General features: G+C 45.9%; 1 protein-coding gene across 1 annotated transcript; it reads left to right on the top strand.

Annotated features, from left to right (window-relative positions):
* The first annotated feature begins 377 nt into the window (after window positions 1–377).
* ALDOB (aldolase, fructose-bisphosphate B) lies at window positions 378–16,749 on the top strand. The gene is made up of 9 exons (XM_077345345.1): window positions 378–531; window positions 9,034–9,150; window positions 10,882–11,093; window positions 11,778–11,832; window positions 13,099–13,259; window positions 13,432–13,515; window positions 14,215–14,389; window positions 15,013–15,212; window positions 16,205–16,749. Exons 2-9 carry the CDS (start codon window positions 9,039–9,041, stop codon window positions 16,298–16,300), a joined length of 1,095 nt encoding a protein of 364 aa, XP_077201460.1. The 5' UTR covers window positions 378–531; window positions 9,034–9,038; the 3' UTR covers window positions 16,301–16,749.
* The last annotated feature ends 986 nt before the right edge of the window (window positions 16,750–17,735 follow it).

Here is a 17,735-nt window from a genome sequence, read left to right as displayed (position 1 = left end):
AGGCTCTTCCAATCCTGGGTAGTTTAAATTCCAGGCTAGCTTGCATAGCTCTTCTGTCTCCATTTAGCCAATGCCGCAGTACTCTTGTGAAGATATGAGCAAGGACCGACCTAAAGAAAAGTGGGAATTAAAAAAGAGAAACAGGATTGCTTTCTGTGATGTCTGAAGCAGAGCTACCTAAAGATTTAGCCTTGCAGACTTAGAGCTATTAGTGTATGTGCACTGCCTCCGTCCCTAGGAGATATTCTCTCTGGGTGTGTAATAATCAGAATGGGGGGGGGGGGACGAGAAAGAGAAGGGCACCTCTGATTGGTTGAAAGGGTCACTCAGCTGCAGCCAATGAGAGCTCCTGAGTACCCGCCCTTCTCCAATCTGCTGGCAGAAGAGGAGGGGTGGAACAGGGAGAAGTTAATGCGTAACGTGGCTTAGATCAGTATAAAGGGTTTCTCAGTCGGAGTGCTTAACCTGTTTGGCTGCAGCTACCCAACCAACAGGCATTTCTGGAACAGGCCCAGATTATATACCCTAAAGGTGCGTGGTCATGTGATGCTTGGGAAACTTTGGGAGGGAGAAAGGGGTGTGTGTGGAGAAGCGAATCATACAACTGTGAGAAGCTGGTGTGATATTGCTGACATTTCAACACTTTCTGGGTTACAGTTTGTTGCAACAGGAGGGCAAGGAGCAAATGTGTCAATTTTGTTGCAATTTCTGCAGAGGCTCTTCCTACAGCAGCTCTTAAAAATGTATGGCTGTTTCAAAATCGGCCCTAGGGGGTACAGAATGAATGAGCTTTGCTTTGGGAGCCGAAATAATGCCCGGTGTGTAGTGCATGAAAAGGATTTGTGAAATAGGTGTGTCTGACAGCATGTGTCGTGCCTCATATTGGTGAAGTGATTTCTCTATAGATAGCATTGAGTGTTCAAAAACAGGTAGAAGGATGAAGGAATAGTTTTGTCGAGATGGGGGTGAGGGGGGCTTCAGCCCACACAGGTGGAGGCTGCAGCTTCTCTTGTGCCCAGGTACTGCAAGAGAACATCCCTAAAAGTAAATAGTATATAATATGTGGGAGGGAGACCTGTGAGGGTAGTTTTCCCTGTGTGCTCTCATAAAATGTCTAAGCACCAGTGTGGATGTGAAGCGTTGCTGAAATGACATTGTGTGTGTGCGGATCCCTTAAGGAAGCGAATGCAGTAGGTGTTGCCTGAAGGTGCAAAGGGGGCCGATGCCAGTGTTTAGCTGCAGATCTCTTAACAATGCCACTTTGTGTTGGGTCTAAGGGTGCATGCATATGAAAGCTGATATGCCCAGATTAAAACTTTGAGGCCAGTGGCACCTTTAAGACCAACAGACTTCCTTCTGTCTTCCATGTCCAGATCACATTCTAATGTGGAAGTAAGAGAGGAACAGTTTAAAAGATGGATTGGGGGTGGGGGGTGGGGGTCTGCATCCTTAATAGAGACTTAATGGGAGGGATGTTGTCTCCTTGCTATGCCCATTTTAACCCCTTAAGCTTCCTTTAAAGGGACAGGATGTTTCCCCCTGTAAATGGCAATTCTAAACGGGGTATGGTGGTGGGACATGGCTACAGAAGGTAGACATACTTGCCCTTAGGCCACCAGCTGATGGGATGCAAGCAGCCTAGAGAAGCAGCCTCAAGGATCTCTGGGCAATGCATGACTTCACCAGCACTTTTTTGTAAGTGGTGAGGAGACTTCTCCAGAATGATGATAATGTTATCCGTTCAGTCATGTCCAACCTTCCGCGATGCTACAGGAAAGCTTTTGCCATACGTTTCTGTCAATGACTGCTTCTTTTAGAATCCCAAGGTCCAAAAGTGGGATCACACTTGCAGAGTCCAGTCCCTGTTCCCTTCCTTGGTGAAACTGTCATGGGTCCCAGCTTGTCACCTTCATTTGTGTGACTCTAGGAAAGATTCAATTCCACCCACTGTGGCTGGAGAGAACCAGTTTTTCAAGGAATTGCAAGCTGCACTCAATCAAGAGCTTTGCTAATCCTGCTGCCTGAAGCAATCGGTTGGCTGCTTCCAGGAGGCATCACGCAATGACACCCACCTCTCCATTGTTCCTGGACTGGCAACGTGCATTTGAACCATTTGACTTCCTTAACAATCCTCAGTGTCTTCCTCTCCCACCACCCATTGTCACCTAAGTTAACTCAAAAGGGTTTTTAATTGCTGTTGCATTGGAGGGTAGCTGTGTGAGTCTGCAGTAGAATGGCTGGACTCAAGTCCAGGAGCATTTTACGAGGCCAACAAAATTTTCTTTTGGGGGGCGGGTGTAAGTCCTGACCTGCATAGCCTGGCCTAACCAAGTCTTTGTGCTAAGGAAGATCAGATCTGGGCCTATTCTGCACGCAATAGATAATGGACTTTCAGTGTACTTCAGAAGTAGATTTTCCTGTTTTGCACAGGAAAATCCAGCTGCCAAAGCACACTGAAAGTGCATTGTCCTATGTGTGCAGAATGGGCCCTGGTCAGTATTGGATGGGAGACTACCAAAGACATCTAGGGTTACTATGCAGAGGCAGGCAATGGCAAATCACCCCTGAATGCCTCCTGCCTTGAAAACCCCATGGGATGGGGGGTAAGTGGGTTGTGAATTGCAAAAGCAAAAGAAAGTCTTTTGAGAGTGGGGCAAAGGGAACTTTTGCTCTCCCTAGCATATCCGATGAAGGGAGTTTTGACGCTTGGAAACATCTAACTCCAAAACCTTGTTGGTTTCGAAGGCGTCACTGGACTCAAATCTGGCTGTTTTGCTCCTTTAGGCTAACACCCCTAGCATCACAGTAGAGTAGTGGTCCCCAACCACCGGGCCGCCCTGGCACCGGGCCGCAGCTCCCCCCCGCCCCCCCCGCAGTAAAAAACTTCCCAGGCTGCAAGCTTGCAGCCCGGCAAGCTTCTTACTGTGGGAGGGGGGGAGAGGGAAGCAGGGCCACGCATGTGCATATGCACCATGCATGGCCAGAATCATGCATCCGCGGCAATTTCACACAGGTGCGCATGCGCGAAAGTGCCACGCATGCGCGATTTCAGCCACGCATCGCGCATACACACATGCACGGCCACGCATGCATGGCATGCGCGGCCGGGCAATCGCCCTCTCTGCTGCCGCCAGTCCCCAGCCTCAAAAAGGTTGGGGACCACTGCATTAGAGGATTCTGCAACATACTTTCAGGAGTGCTCACCTGGGTGGAGTCTGCATGGAGCTTTTATTACAACCCCAAGCTGATTCAGTCCCTGCCATCTCCACTGAATGTGATTCCCATTTTGATTTTGTCCGATTTAAATTTTCCCTCTGCAACAAGCATGATTGTTTCGGAGTGACCCTGCCTTTATCCTGCAATATCATAGAGTGCTTTTAACCCTCAATATTTTAAGAATCGGATTAAGAAACCATGAAGATCTCCGGCTGCTTTGCATTTGATGTAGACTCTGTGGTAGAGAAGACCTGATTGGCCTGGCTGACTCTGTGGTAGAGAAGCCCTGATTGTCCAAGGCTGCCAAGCTTTTCTTAAAGAGGAAGACCTAATTTTCTCTCAGCAGAAGCCCTAACTTTTGCCGGTAGATGTTTGCCTCGTGGTTCCCCCCTCCTCCTCTGCTGTCTCTGATACTCTCCCCCCCTCCTCATTCAAGAACAGAAAAGAAAGAAAGAGGCTCCTGCTATGCTTGGCTCTCCCCCGCCCTTCTGAGCCTCCCTAAACGCAGAACACTTTTCTGTTTCTATGGGGAAGGGGAGGAAGAGGAAGACCCGAGTTCAAATCAATCTGGATTCAGCAGGATCCAGAATGGAATAAACAAAATAAGTGCAGATTCAGCCCTGGAAGCAGCACAAGATCCTAGAACTTTGCAGGCTGTCCACATGAAAGTTAGGGATGCCAGCCTCTAGGTGGGCCCTGGGGGTCCCCCAGAATTACAACTCATCGACAGGCAACACAGCTCCATTCCCCTGGAGAAAATGGAGGTTTTGGAGGGAGGACTCTATGGCATGGTTCTCCACTGAGGTCCCTGTCCTCCCCAGACTCCACCCAAATCTCCAGAAGTTCTCCATCCTGGATCTGGCAACCCTACCCCATGTGTCCCCTGTTGGTAGCCAAGAGGATCTGGCAACCCTAATGGATGGACAGTAGCAGCCTGAAAGAGCTGGGCTGGTAGAATAATTAGAGCAGGGTTTCCCAACCATGGTACCCCTCAATGGTATTGCGGCATGAGGTTTTCCAAAATGGCGGCTGGGGAGAGCCCTCCCACCTTATGTCTGCCATTTCCAGCTCCAGGCAAAGGGGAAAGAAAAAGTGTTTAATTTTTTAAAAATTCGACCCTTATTTGGGCAGGTTGACTCATCCCCTCCCAAAGTAGCCAATGACACGCCTGCAGGGAGAGAGAAGGGGAGGGGCCCCAGCCATTTAAACCTTTGTCACCCAAAGTTCCTCACAATTCTGGGGGGCGTGGCAGGGAGGCGTGGCCAGCTGACAACACTTCCTGGTACCTCAAAGCCTGAAAAATATTTCAGTGGTACCTCCATGGGGAGAATATCACGGCTATGGAATCTTTCCCCACCTCCACGTATTGTGGTCCTAGTGCTGGATAGCAAACCAGGAAAATGGGAATGGTATTTCCTAACTCCAGAAAAAAACAACATTTGGAAAAAAAGACTGACCTACACCACCCCTCACTGCCTGCATGGTGCCTGGCCAGTTACTGTAGGAGCAAAGGAGGTTAATGAAAAATGAATAAAGACTCATTTTAAATTAATCCAAAAAAGGCAGGGATGTGCATACACCTAATTTATGGCACTGGGCACCTGAAGTTTAGAGATCAGCATCTTGCACATCTATAGAATGATGGCCCATTATTACGAATGTATTTGGCATGTTTCTATGCTATCTTTTGAGGTTGCTGCTACCCAGAGACACAACATATTGTACTGCATAAGATCAAAGTAATATGAAACACAGAATTAAAGACACAAGAGAAAAAGTAAGATTACAGCATTATTACTCTATTGGACTGCTCAAGCACCAACAATGTCATTCAAAGACCCTGCAGAAACAGAGGCAGTTCAGTCAGTTGTAGAATCTGAAAAATCAACATGAAGGTTGCAGAATCCCCCCCCCATCCTTGCTGACCCTTCCTCCGAAAACACCATGTTTTCGAGGGGACCTGATATGATCAATGTACCAATAATGTTGAAATCTTTCCCATTTTCCCATCCTCCTCCTGCCCTTTGGCCACAACAGGTTGGAATATTAACAGAAGGCAACCTTTGTACTCATGTCAGTAGGTTTTTCCCCTTTTTCTTTGCCCTGCCGCTGCAAGCAAAGAGGAGGTTTCTAGCACTGTTGACAAGACAGCCCTGGGTCCTGTTGGCTCTCTGCCAGAACCTGAATAAGGCAAACATTTTTATTTGATTAAGAAGTCTCTGACGTCCCTTGGAACGATGCCACAAATGGTTCTACAGAATACTGTTTCTTCTAGACCTGAAAAACCTTCGTTGGCTAAGAACTATATAAGGAGGATGTATTAAAATAAACAGATACTCTGCAGTTCATTTTTTTTAAAAGCAATAAAAACAGGAATTGTGGGATGTATAATTCTCACTGGTATGGAAGATTGTGTTGGTATTGTGTTGGGCCCTGTCACCAACAAGCAGAAGGCCACATGGATGGGCCACGCTGCAAGACAAAGGCACGTGAGTCAAAGTCCTACTGTACCTTCAGACATTAGCTGCTAATACTTTTACGTCATGGATGGAATTCTATTATTTTTGGCTGTGTTGATTTGAGCTTTGGTTTCATCTTGCAGCCAACATGCACAGTTTTGCACTGCCCATCCTGTTGGTCTCTTACCCAACTTCATAGAATCATAGAGTTGGAAGGGGTCTCCAGGACCATCCAGTCCAACCACCTGTACAATGCAGGAACTGAGGGGGTGTCAACATTCAACTGGTGCCAAAACATCACATTTTTTGTAAATGACCTGGAGAACCAGCAAATACTCCAAGAAATAAAAGGAGAGGTTGTTAATACATCTCTGTATGGATCCAGGAAAAATTGAGGTTCCTCCTGTATGTCTACCAGCTCATCACCCTCAGTTAGTATGTTCACTTTTGAGTGACCCTTGTGAATTCTCTCTGCTATGCATCAAAAATTTTATTTGAGAAGAAATTTAATCCAGTTTACAGTAGATCTTGCTTAAGGTGTCAGCAGTTAGTAGAGCCTGATTGGCCAAAAGAGCTAAATCTGATCTATCTTCATGCATTTCAGGTTTTGACTATCCCTACTGGTCTCGGTCATTCTATATCAGCACAATCTATTATTAATGTGTGGTTTAAAACTACAATTAAAAAAACATATACAACAATGTCACGATTAATTAAACTTATCCCTTACAAGGATCTGAAAACACGTCACATAGTGACATGAAGAACAAATAACTTCCTCATCACATTCTGATCTCAGTTTCCCAAGTCAGAGTTTACCCCAGCTTATTTAGCGTTCTTAGTAATCTATATAAGTTATAAAAAGTGGAAACCAGGTAGGAAAGTTCAGCATTAGCCTTATCCACATTACGAGATAAAGGCCCAAGGAGTGTAAATATCAATGGTATAAAACACTGTGTTCAGTAGCAGGCGGGCCTTTCTTATTTGGGGTAGACTCTGAGATACTTTGTCAGAAGGACAGTTGCTCTTTCTGCATTCGCTGCCCATCTCCTGTCCATTATCACAGAATAATAGATCAACAGACTTCACGGAGCTTGTATTTTTTTTTTAAAGGACACTTTAAGTGCCTAGCAGCAGTGAATTGGCATGCAGAAGGGAAAAATATACTCAAAGGGAATGCATGGTATAAATGAAGGGGAATCACCAGGGCTTAAAAAGGCCTACATTCAGGGCTGTAGCAACATAAATATCTGAAACATGATCTGTAGCCCGGCATATCCCAAACTTAACTCATGAAAGTTTATGCCACAATCAAATTGTTAGTCTTTAAAGTGTCTTGTTTATTGTCTTGGCTGCAGCACGCCTGGGACTTGTCTTAAATGTAATTGCTGCCAAAGAACACTTGAATCTAATTTGATCTCTGAGATAAAATCAGGAACTGCTGAGGACAGCAAAGATGCTGTTGTAATTCAAGATACTAAAACAGAGCAGGCACTGTGGATTTAGATCTCTCCCTCTTGAAGCATGGAAATTAGTCCCCTTCCTATGGGCTAATAACCTCTCACATGCAAAGTCCCAGGCATTCATTAAAAGGCCAAAGGAACAGCACGTTAGCAAACACTGAGAAAGCTGGCCGAGTGGACAAGAGGGTTTGTTAGCTGAGGGGGGGAAATCTGATAAGAATAAACACGCTGATCTGAGAATTTTGCTGAGCCTGCAATTAAGGGTGCCGTACTTGTTCCTTTGACCCAGTTTTTAAATGGACAACCTGTTTGCTCTTTGAGAGCCAAAGCAGAGCTGCTCAGATCTACCATGGGGCCCTAGGACAAAAATCCCATCTGGAGACCCTCCTCCCATGATCCTTACCCAAAGCAAATGGCATAAAAGACTTAGGATGCTCAATGGGGGGGGGGGACTGGGGAAATGTGAGAGGTCAGTCTCTTTGTCCAAGGAGAGGAAGCAGGTGAGCCAGGTCTCCAGATGGTGTTGTCTTCCTGCACCTACACTAATTTCAGAAGGCCATTCTAGACCCTGGATGCTAAAATGTTCCAGCTCTCTCATCCCATTCCACTCCCTCCCCTCCATTCCTGCTGCTGCCTCCTTGAAGAGGAAAAAGGAAAGCAGGGGCACATGGGGCAACTGAAAGAACCTTGGAAATAATTTCCAGAGTAGCCCAATGTAAGAACCTGAGGGAGAGGTTACTAGCTCCATGCTGGGAAAATCCTGGAGATTGAGGATGGAGTCTGACGGACACATGGACCTTGTGTGTGTGTGTGTGTGTGGGGGAGTTCAATGCCATAGAGCAGGGTTTAGTGAAACCCTGTGGTTTCTTGATGCCCCTGGAATGATGTCCTGAATAGGTAAGAATTGATTTTGCAATTAATTGTATCTTTTTTTTAAAAAATTGTTAAACATTTATCTGGTGATATGACTGTATAGGGTCAGGTCAACCCACCATTCCAAAATGGCCAATGATGGGCCTGGAGGGGGTGGGAAGGGGAGGGCCCCCGGGTGGGCATGTACACGGCTATGCTATCAACAATGTTCTCCACAATCAACCACTTCTGGGGTTTCTCAAAACCTGATACGAAGTTTCATAATTTGAACTGTATTTTATAATAGAGCTAAGTGAAGATAATGTGTCAAATCCTGCCTTTAATTTCTGTCAGAAACTGTCCATAAGTAACTAGGGAAGTTGGCCTTTATGGCACAATGAACAGAGCGGCCAGCTCTGGGTTGAGAAATAGCGGGTGATTTGGGGGGTGAGGCCTGGGGAAGGCGGGGTTTAGGGAGGGGAGGGACTTCAATAGGCCACAGTGCCCTGGAGTCCACTTTCCAAAGCCACCAATTACTCCCCGAGAACTGATCCTGGTTATTGTCTCTGTGGTTCTGCTGAGGACCAAGCTTGAGGTCCAGGCAGGATTGTAAACCTGCTCTGTAATTGATCAATGCATGGCTAGATCCCACCTGCCGGATCCAGTCACTTTAAAAATTGACCAAGAGCACACACTGATGGGAAGAAGGGCTTGTGTATATCTGCTGGGGTTGATTGTGAATTTCTTGGTTCAGTTCTGCTTCTTGTTATACCTTGCTGGGTTCCTAATAAAGAGTTCAGATCACTTCCAATGTCTGTGTCCATCTTGAACCCATGGATTTAACTCCAGTAGTTTGGAGATATACTGTAATATTGGGACATCTCCATGTGTTACTTGGAGGTTGGCAACTCTTGGAACCCTTTGGTGTTTTGTCTGGAATGTATTATTGTTCTGGTCTGTTGTTTTCTTATTGGAATGACTGACCCATGGTTAAGAAATGGACTGAATTTATTAAAGTTTGGGTTTTAAACATTTGTTTTCAGCCATCATGACCCACCAATTTCCAGCCCTCTCTTCAGAGCAGAAAAAGGCCCTCTCTGACATAGCGCAGAGGATCGTGGCCACAGGCAAAGGGATCCTGGCTGCAGATGAATCTGTGGGTGAGTGTCGCTGAATCTCTGTTGGCATCCTCGATCTTCTTTCAAGCTTGATTGGTCTCAGTTAATCAACTCAATTAAATTAACTCTGCATTCCGAATACAATGATTCCTGAAGTAAGTGTGCCATTCAGAGGCAGGCTGAGGTCCATATTTGCATCTATTATAGGAATACTAGAATCCAGAACTCAAGTTCCACATTCAGCTCCACAGCATAAGAGATGCAATGCTGGATGAGACCAGGGCCTATTATGGTTGAGGCTGGTGCCCCCCCTTTTAGATCGCTCCCCCCTCTATATCTGCAGTGACCCCTCATTTCCCGGATAGTTCCGCCACCATCAGGTTGGGTGGGCTGGGGACTGTTTTTAGGTGTTTTATGTATTAGGGGTTTTACATATTATTACCCGCCACAAGCCTCAGGGGAGGGGCGGGCTAGAAATCCAATAATAATAATAATAATAATAATAATAATAATAATAATAATGCACATGTTGGATAATGCACTTTCAATGCACTTTAGATTATCCAGCTACAAAAATACATTGAAAGTGCATTATCCAACCTGCACAGAATGGGCCCAGTAGTCCATTTAATCCAGCATCCTGTTTCAAACAGTAGCCACCCCAAGCTATTAGGCATGGCCAAAACAACAACAAAAAAAAAACAGAGCAGAGAGGCTGAAGTTTTCCCTAATACTGCCTCCAAGCAGTGGTATTCAGAGGTTTACTGCCTTTGATGGACTTATCCATCTCCCTGAGTCGGCCTAACTTCTTTAAAGTAATTAATGCCAGTGCTCACAACTACACCCACTTACAAGGAACGCCACAATTTAATTCTTCATTGAGTAACGAAATGCTTTGTCTACCCTTAACCTAGCATGCCATATCATATCGCATGGTATAGACTTTCCTTGCTATTATAGCATAGTTTTGGTCTTTGGAATTGCACAAGGAATTGAGTGAACTGCATTGGCGGGAAATAATGGTTCCAATAGTCTTGTTCAGTCTTTTAAGGTCACTCAATGCATAGAAGGAGGAAGAGGGGGAGATGTTCACACCTAGCCTGAAGCATTTATGCCTGGGCCTTTTCATGGTATTGATAACTGGGAATTTCATTTAGATGACTCATGAAAGAGAAATTCCTGGGCTTTACCCTCTTTGGGAACCATTTGCAGAACCCTCTTTGGAATAAGAGGAGGTTGTCTGAATGTGCTGTTATGTGCTGACTTCCAATGGCCAAAGCAGTACACTGAAGCAATCATCTGGCAACCAATACCTCTCCCAAAGATCTATTGGCTTTCAAACCGTGAGCGCCACCCCTCTTGGCCAGTAAGACACCTGCAGCACCGGGACTTGGAGATCATTGTGAAAACAAGTCCAGATACCAAGAAAAACATTTCAGGGCTCTTCCTACGGCTATGTTGGTTTCATGCAGTCCTTTCTAGATCAAGGGTCAAAGGCCTGCAATATGTATTGTGTTCCATGAACACGTTTCCCACCTCCTTTTCTGCCGCTACACTGCAGAGGTAATTCTAGGGCTGTGAAGGTGGCAATCCTGAACACAGTTTATATTTCCTTCCAAATTCTTCCCCACGATCGTTTTAGCCATAAGTTAAACGAAGGCTCATGCTCTCCTTCCCTTCCTCCTGAGTTCAGCGGAGCTTTTTGCAAAGGAAGTTACTATGAAATGGCAGCAAACTGAGGAGCTATCCATTGCGTCCCTCTGCTCTTCACAGGTACTATGGGAAACAGGCTGCAGCGGATCAAAGTAGAAAACACTGAGGAGAATCGGCGCACTTTCCGTGAGATCCTCTTCTCGGCCGACTCTTCCATCAATCAGCAAATTGGGGGAGTTATTTTCTTCCACGAGACCCTCTATCAAAAGGACAGTACTGGAAAGCCCTTCCCAGCCGTCATTAAGGATAAAGGCATAGTGGTTGGAATCAAGGTAAATAGCTTCATGGTCCCTGAAGAGGGGATGATCCAGAATCTCTGTCAAAGATAGCTAGGGCAGAAAAATGGAATTTCTCAACCTGTCTTAGTGTATTCCATTGCAAGAGGCTGTCTTGCAGGCCCGTCTTGGAGAATGGAGACAATGAGGCCTAGAACAGCTTGGGATCTGGAGCTGCATTGGTTGGCACCATGAAGGCGAGTCACTCAGCTGGCTGTTGCTAAGTTTGGTGTAGTGGTTAGGAGTGCGGACTTCTAATCTGGCATGCCGGGTTCGATTCTGCACTCCCCCACATGCAGCCAGCTGGGTGACCTTGGCACTGATAAAACTGTTCTGACCGAGCAGTGATATCAGGGCTCTCTCAGCCTCACCCACCCCTCAGGGTGTCTGTTGTGGGGAGAGGAATGGGAAGGCGACTGTAAGCCGCTTTGAGCCTCCTTTGGGTAGGGAAAAGCGGCATATAAGAACCAACTCTTCTTCTTCTCTTCTTCTAATGCCCCATCAGTGGGGTGATGAGGGTCACAAAGGTTAAGCACGCATTAATGCAGCATATATTCCTCTGCTCCATAGCTTGCTTATGTGTGCCTGAATACATACACATAATACTATAGTTAGAATATCTCCTCTGGCTTTTCCACCAGCATTTTGCTAACACAAGTTGTTTTTAATGGATTTTTACAGCTGGATAAAGGGACAGCCCCATTGGCAGGAACTAATGGAGAAACCACCATTCAAGGTGAGATGATTCTGCTGCACCTTTAAGATGGCTCTTAGTCTAAAGATTCATGCAGGAGTTCAAGCGGTAATTTCATGGGATTGTCCTCTGTGGCAGCACAAGAAAGTAACACAGTTATAGAAAAATTGTGTATGCATGTGGGAGGGTGTCTGTGGGTATCACAATTTGGAAATCTCCTTCTTTAGGATTTTAAAAGCTCTCAGGATCTTGGAATGCTAATCCACCCCATTTCCTTTTCTGCTCTTTTCAATCTTTAGCCAACTTGAGCATTTTCAGTATTCCTCAGGCAGGGTGGATGGGTTGTATTTTATTTTTTTCTTCCTTTTTATTTACAGAGAACTATTTTCCTGCACATATAGGGCATCCACTGAACATATAGACCTTTCCTTGGTGTAATTTTTAGGAGTGGTTAGGAGTGTGGACTTCTAATCTGGCAAGCCAGGTTTGATTCCACGCTCCTACATATGCAACCAGTTTGGTGACCTTGGACTCACCTCAGCACTGATAAAGCTGTTGTGACTGAGCAGTAATATCCGGGCTCTCTCAGCCTCACCTACCTCACAGGGTGTCTGTTGTGGGGAGAGGAAAGGGAAGGTGAATGTAAGCCACTTTGAGACTCCTTCGGGTAAACAAGAGCGGCATACAAGAACCAACTCTTCTTCTTTATGGAAGACCCAGATTTGCTGCTTTTCATGACTGATCTGTAGCCAGCTGCTTTACTGTTAGACAAACATTTCCAAAAGTCAGTGCCAAACAGATGTCCATCAGTACTGTGTGGTAGCTCACAAATCTTTACAACTCGCCAGTTTGCAACTTGCCTATGAGACTCCTCCCCCCCCAAAAAAAACCCAGCTGACCAATTGTGCCACAACATTCATAAACATTCTAGCATCTGAAATAAAAGATCAGTGATGAAATGTTGACAAACAGTATTGGGGCTGTGAGAAGATTCAGAAGACTTAAATGGAGGGTGGGATTTTTCATAGGAAATTGGTGAAGGGGATTGGGGTTTGAGAGCAAAATGGTCTTCATTCAGAAAAGACAAGAGCCTCAGAGAGGCAAAATGCTGACACCGCATGTGTCAACCAAATAGGAAGTTGTTCTCAGCCTGAAGCAGGGACTCAGGGCTGCGGCAGCACCAGCTGGTGTCTGTGTCAAGGAGTACAATGTGTAATGCTTCTGCTAGATCATTCTCCCAATCTGTTCCCCTATGCATTGCATTTCAAATCTTCTAGAAAATACTTAGACACCTCTTCATCCCTGCAGGTTTGGATGGTTTAGGTGAACGCTGTGCCCAGTATAAGAAAGACGGAGCGGATTTTGGCAAATGGCGTGCTGTGCTGAAGATCACCGATACAACTCCATCTCCTCTTGCCATCCAGGAAAATGCTAACACATTGGCACGTTACGCCAGTATCTGCCAACAGGTAGGCAGTCTCCACATTTCAGTGCATTTCTGCTAGCTTGACTGGAGAGGCTGGCAGGGGGGGGAAGGCCTATTCCCCACTTCCATGACCCTTTGTAAGCTCATAAAGTAGAAATGCTGACTATCTGCTCTAGGCAGAATTCCATTCACTGTTCTGTCTTATTCAACTTCAGCATGGCCTAGTCCCCATTGTGGAACCTGAGATCCTACCTGATGGAGAACATGACCTCCAGCGCTGCCAGTATGTGACAGAAAAGGTAAGCTGGCCCTTCTGAGAGCCAACCTGGTATAGTGATGGTTAAGAGCAGCGGGTTTGATTCCCCACTCCTCCACATGCAGCCAGCTGGGTGACCTTGGGTCAGGTACAGTTCTCTCAGAGCTCTCTCAGACTCATCTACCTCACAGGGTGTTTGTTGTGGGGAGAGGAAAAGAAAGGTGTTTGTAAGCTGCTTAGGGACTCCTTTGGGCAGTGAAAAGCAGGGCATGAAAAACCAGCTCTTCTTCCTTCTTTCAAAGGAACAAATAAGCTTTTGAAGGAGGCTATATACACATTTTTATTTCTATGAAAATAAAAATACAAATTGTCAATGAACTACGTCGATATTTAATGTTGATGCACAAGTAAATCATATGCTTCACAGCTCATTCCCAAGTAACCTACAAAGAGGAAAGCAGAGGTACATAAATACTAAAACGTGGCTTGTTTTATTTTCTTAAACCTTTTTAAAACCTGCCTGCCCTTAAGACAGTTTTGAACTATTTTGAGTAATGCAGTCAAATGAGTCAATAACAGAGGGTGCATTCTCTTTTCTCCCAGCATGTTTTCCTCAACAGCTAAGGCCTAAGTTATATCAGGATAGCCCTACATACACTGAAAGTAGTAAAGCCCCCCCCCCCCCCCCGAACCTAGTAGACCTGCCTCAGTCCTTCATCCCCGCCTCTTCTGGCCTTCCTAGGTATTGGCTGCTGTCTACAAGGCGCTGAATGATCACCACGTCTATCTGGAAGGAACTCTGCTGAAGCCCAACATGGTGACGGCAGGGCAAGCTTGTCCCAGGAAGTATACCCCTGAAGAGGTGGCCATGGCGACGGTCACCGCCCTCAGTCGCACCGTCCCCGCTGCTGTTCCTGGTAATTCTCTGCGGCCCTGTACTTCCTGACGTTCATAGTCTTCTGTTCAAGTATTTTGTTTTTCCACGGTATTCCCAGGAAAGCATTCTGGAGCTTGTCGCTCTTGTGTATCTCATACTAAGGCAGTTGGGCTGGCAAAAGGATTGATTCTTTGGTTTCAACCATTCTCTCTCCCTTGGTCTATGTAGCCCATGTGCATTTGCACGTTTTATCCTGGGAAGCTCAATTCCCAGGTTTGTAAGACCCAATTCACATTGGGATGGGGCATGCAATAATGGGCTACAGCCTCAAAATGCTAGTTGGCCAGTTGGGTGCACCACATGTTTTGTTGGTGAGTACTGTTCTCTTCAGGAGGACAAATCACCGTCTGTGGGGCCATTTAGGGTTAGGAAAATGGTATGGGGTTAGTTGCACCATGGTCCGAGTCTGAATTGGGCCCCACACACCTAGCAATTGGCTTCCTTCGGGAGGACATCAGATAGCATATGTCCCTAAAGGGTGCAAGGAAAACGTAATATGTATTCAAGCCCTGGTTCCGTTCTCTGAAATCCTGTGATTGATGGTAAATTTATTTCTCACTGCTTCCCATTGTGACAGCTCCATCTTGTCCTCCCTTCCTACAGGGATTTGCTTCCTTTCTGGAGGCCAAAGTGAAGAGGAGGCTTCCGTCAACCTCAATGCCATCAATCTGTGCCCCCTGCCAAAACCTTGGAAGCTGACTTTCTCCTACGGACGGGCCCTGCAGGCGTCTGCTCTAGATGCATGGGCTGGCAAAGCCGCCAACAAGAAGGCTGCACAGGAGGCCTTCCGCACCCGAGCAAAGGTCAGTTGTCTTTGCAAGTATCAAAGACCCTAAAGCAAAGAGGTGCTATCGAGTACAGGGAGTATCAGCATATCACTGCATTGCTGCAATCCCTTTTTCTCTGACCTTAGGACACATTCACATGCAAGGTGCATGCTAAGTGTGTCACACCAGTACCCTGCCCAGAGTCTACAGTGCTTTGCTCAGTGCAAACTGCTTGTACAATTATCTCTCACCTCAGGGCCTGTGTTCAGTTTTAACAGCTATTTTCCAAATGCAGAGCCAGGGACTGCTTTTCAAGGAGAATGACCTGTAGAGTCAGACCATTTCTGCATGAGGAATTTGCCCCTGCCAAGCCCCTTATTGTTCGCGGGTTTTAATGCTGCTTTCTCATGATGTCAGCAACCCATAGCTCTTCAGTGGTTGGCACGAGTTTTTGTCACCATTGTCCTGCAATGAGGGAATGTGGGAGAATCCGCTTCCCTTTCCTTGTTGCGGTGCACAACGAGGTGCAAACAGGGGCAAGCCTGTCTGAAAGAAGAAAGGTGTGACTGTCTCATTAGCATTTTGCCTGCCTCGCATCTGCCCTCCCCTCTGCATTTCTGGATCGCTAATTTTTTTTTGTAATGCCGAGGTCCTTGTAGCTATGGGACCGCAATGCGATATGCCCGTGAATCAGTGGAAATAAAATGTACTGGTGTGTTCTCTTCAGTGTGCACAGTAATATTGGGAGCGGGCAGCAACCCTATCTAAAACACATTCATGTTTTTGTTTTCTGGCGGTAGGACATGAACAGGGAAAGGGGGGGCCGTGCGATGAAGCAGACCTCTCCCTATTAGCATGGAGTCCGTGTTCTGTATTTTTAATCTTTACTGTGAACACACAATCATCAGGGACCAATTACCATGGCCAACCTTTCCTGTTTCATTTGAATTAAGCCACAGATGCACACTTTGTCTGTCCTTTGCTCGAATCTTTCTTCTCTACAACAGACTCTTTTTCTTGTTTTTCAGATTAACGGTTTAGCCTGCAGAGGCCAATACACCACCTCTGGGAAGAGCAGTGCTGCAGCCAGCCAATCGCTTTTTACTGCAAGTTACACATACTAGATCCATGCTAGCATGGATTCAGCTCATTCCTCCATGTAGCGGAAAGAAGAGGTCCAAAAAGTAAACGCTCATGTAACACAACCTGGTGGGAAAGGTGGTTTGGTACAACAAGTGCCTTTGCATCTGTCTGCTCTTCAACGCAAGGCTCATGTAGGCTCACCACATCCTCACACCTCAAAGAAACGGGATGGATTTTAGGGAGTCCATCCTTCACTGACTTTAATCCTCTCTCAAGACAGCTGGGCTTTAGATGCTTCTACAGTTAACTGGAGAGCTGGGCAATATCAGATACCGAATCATTGCCACAAAGGATTGAATCAAGCTTCCAGCCTCAGAATCTGACATATCGAGTAAAAATCGGTACACCCTTATTGTTCAATGTTTCCAGTCCACAAGCTGTGAATTATCTTCTTGCTGCAGCAAAGAGAATAAATGCCTGTACAAAATTAGCAATTGTTTCCATTTTATTCATTTCCTGTCTCAAAAGTATGCTCTGTTATTACTTTGAGCATAAGTACAGGGGTGTCCTATTTTGAGCGCTGGTCTCACTAATTCAAATGCAGATAGAACCTGGGCCAACATGGCTCATCTTGCACTTGGCCAGTAGACAAGACTGGCTAGTGGGTTCTCTCATCCCTTCCATTGACCCTTCTCTCTTTTCCCATACATGATATGTTGGATCTTTGTATCTGCAAAACCTCTGCGATAGACAAAAAGCCAATGATGACAGCAGGGAGACCTCCTGGATTATGCAGCATAGAAGCCGCTGCAGGACAAGAAGTTGGTTAAATCACCCTAGCAGAGAAACCCATCCAGTAGCCCCTGGAGACACAGTGGAAAGAACGGGGGAGATATAAGGTCACTGAGATTGGAAAGGAGATTAATGGTCCCATTTCGTGGGAAAGTGCCTGATAGCCCATTCTACGTGTGGGTACACATATGCACAAACCACCACTTCTGAACCAGGTTCGGTGCCTTTCCTTTTCAATAATCCCCCCCCCCCATTTTAACAATAAATGCATATTGCAAAACTCATCTGCCTTGTAAAAAAACTGTACATGATAGGAAAAGAGCTTGTTCACCAATGAAGGGAGGAGAACTGCTAATGTTCTGCTAAGATGCTACCAGAGAGTAAATACAGATTGAAGAACTTCCTATTTCAGAAAATACACCCAGCACGAAACTGATCAATAAGGAGAGTCCAACCACACTGCACTCAAAAAAGGAAATTTAGGTGCTGAGACACATGTCCAATTCTTCTGTTGTATTAGCACTCCTTCCCACCTGCTGCTCTATAGAACAAGGGAAGGAGCTGAAGAATGACTGCTACAGAGGGCAAACTGGCAGGCCTATTTCACGCACTGGCCAAGGCCAATAAACAGAGCCAGCTTGGTGTAGTGGTTAAAAGCATGGACTTCTAATCCGGCAAGTCGGG

The sequence above is a fragment of the Paroedura picta genome, chromosome 7 (assembly GCF_049243985.1).
Source record: "Paroedura picta isolate Pp20150507F chromosome 7, Ppicta_v3.0, whole genome shotgun sequence".
NCBI classification, from domain to species: domain Eukaryota; kingdom Metazoa; phylum Chordata; class Lepidosauria; order Squamata; family Gekkonidae; genus Paroedura; species Paroedura picta.
Note: the sequence above shows the minus strand (reverse complement) of the source record. Positions and strands in the feature narration are given on the sequence as shown.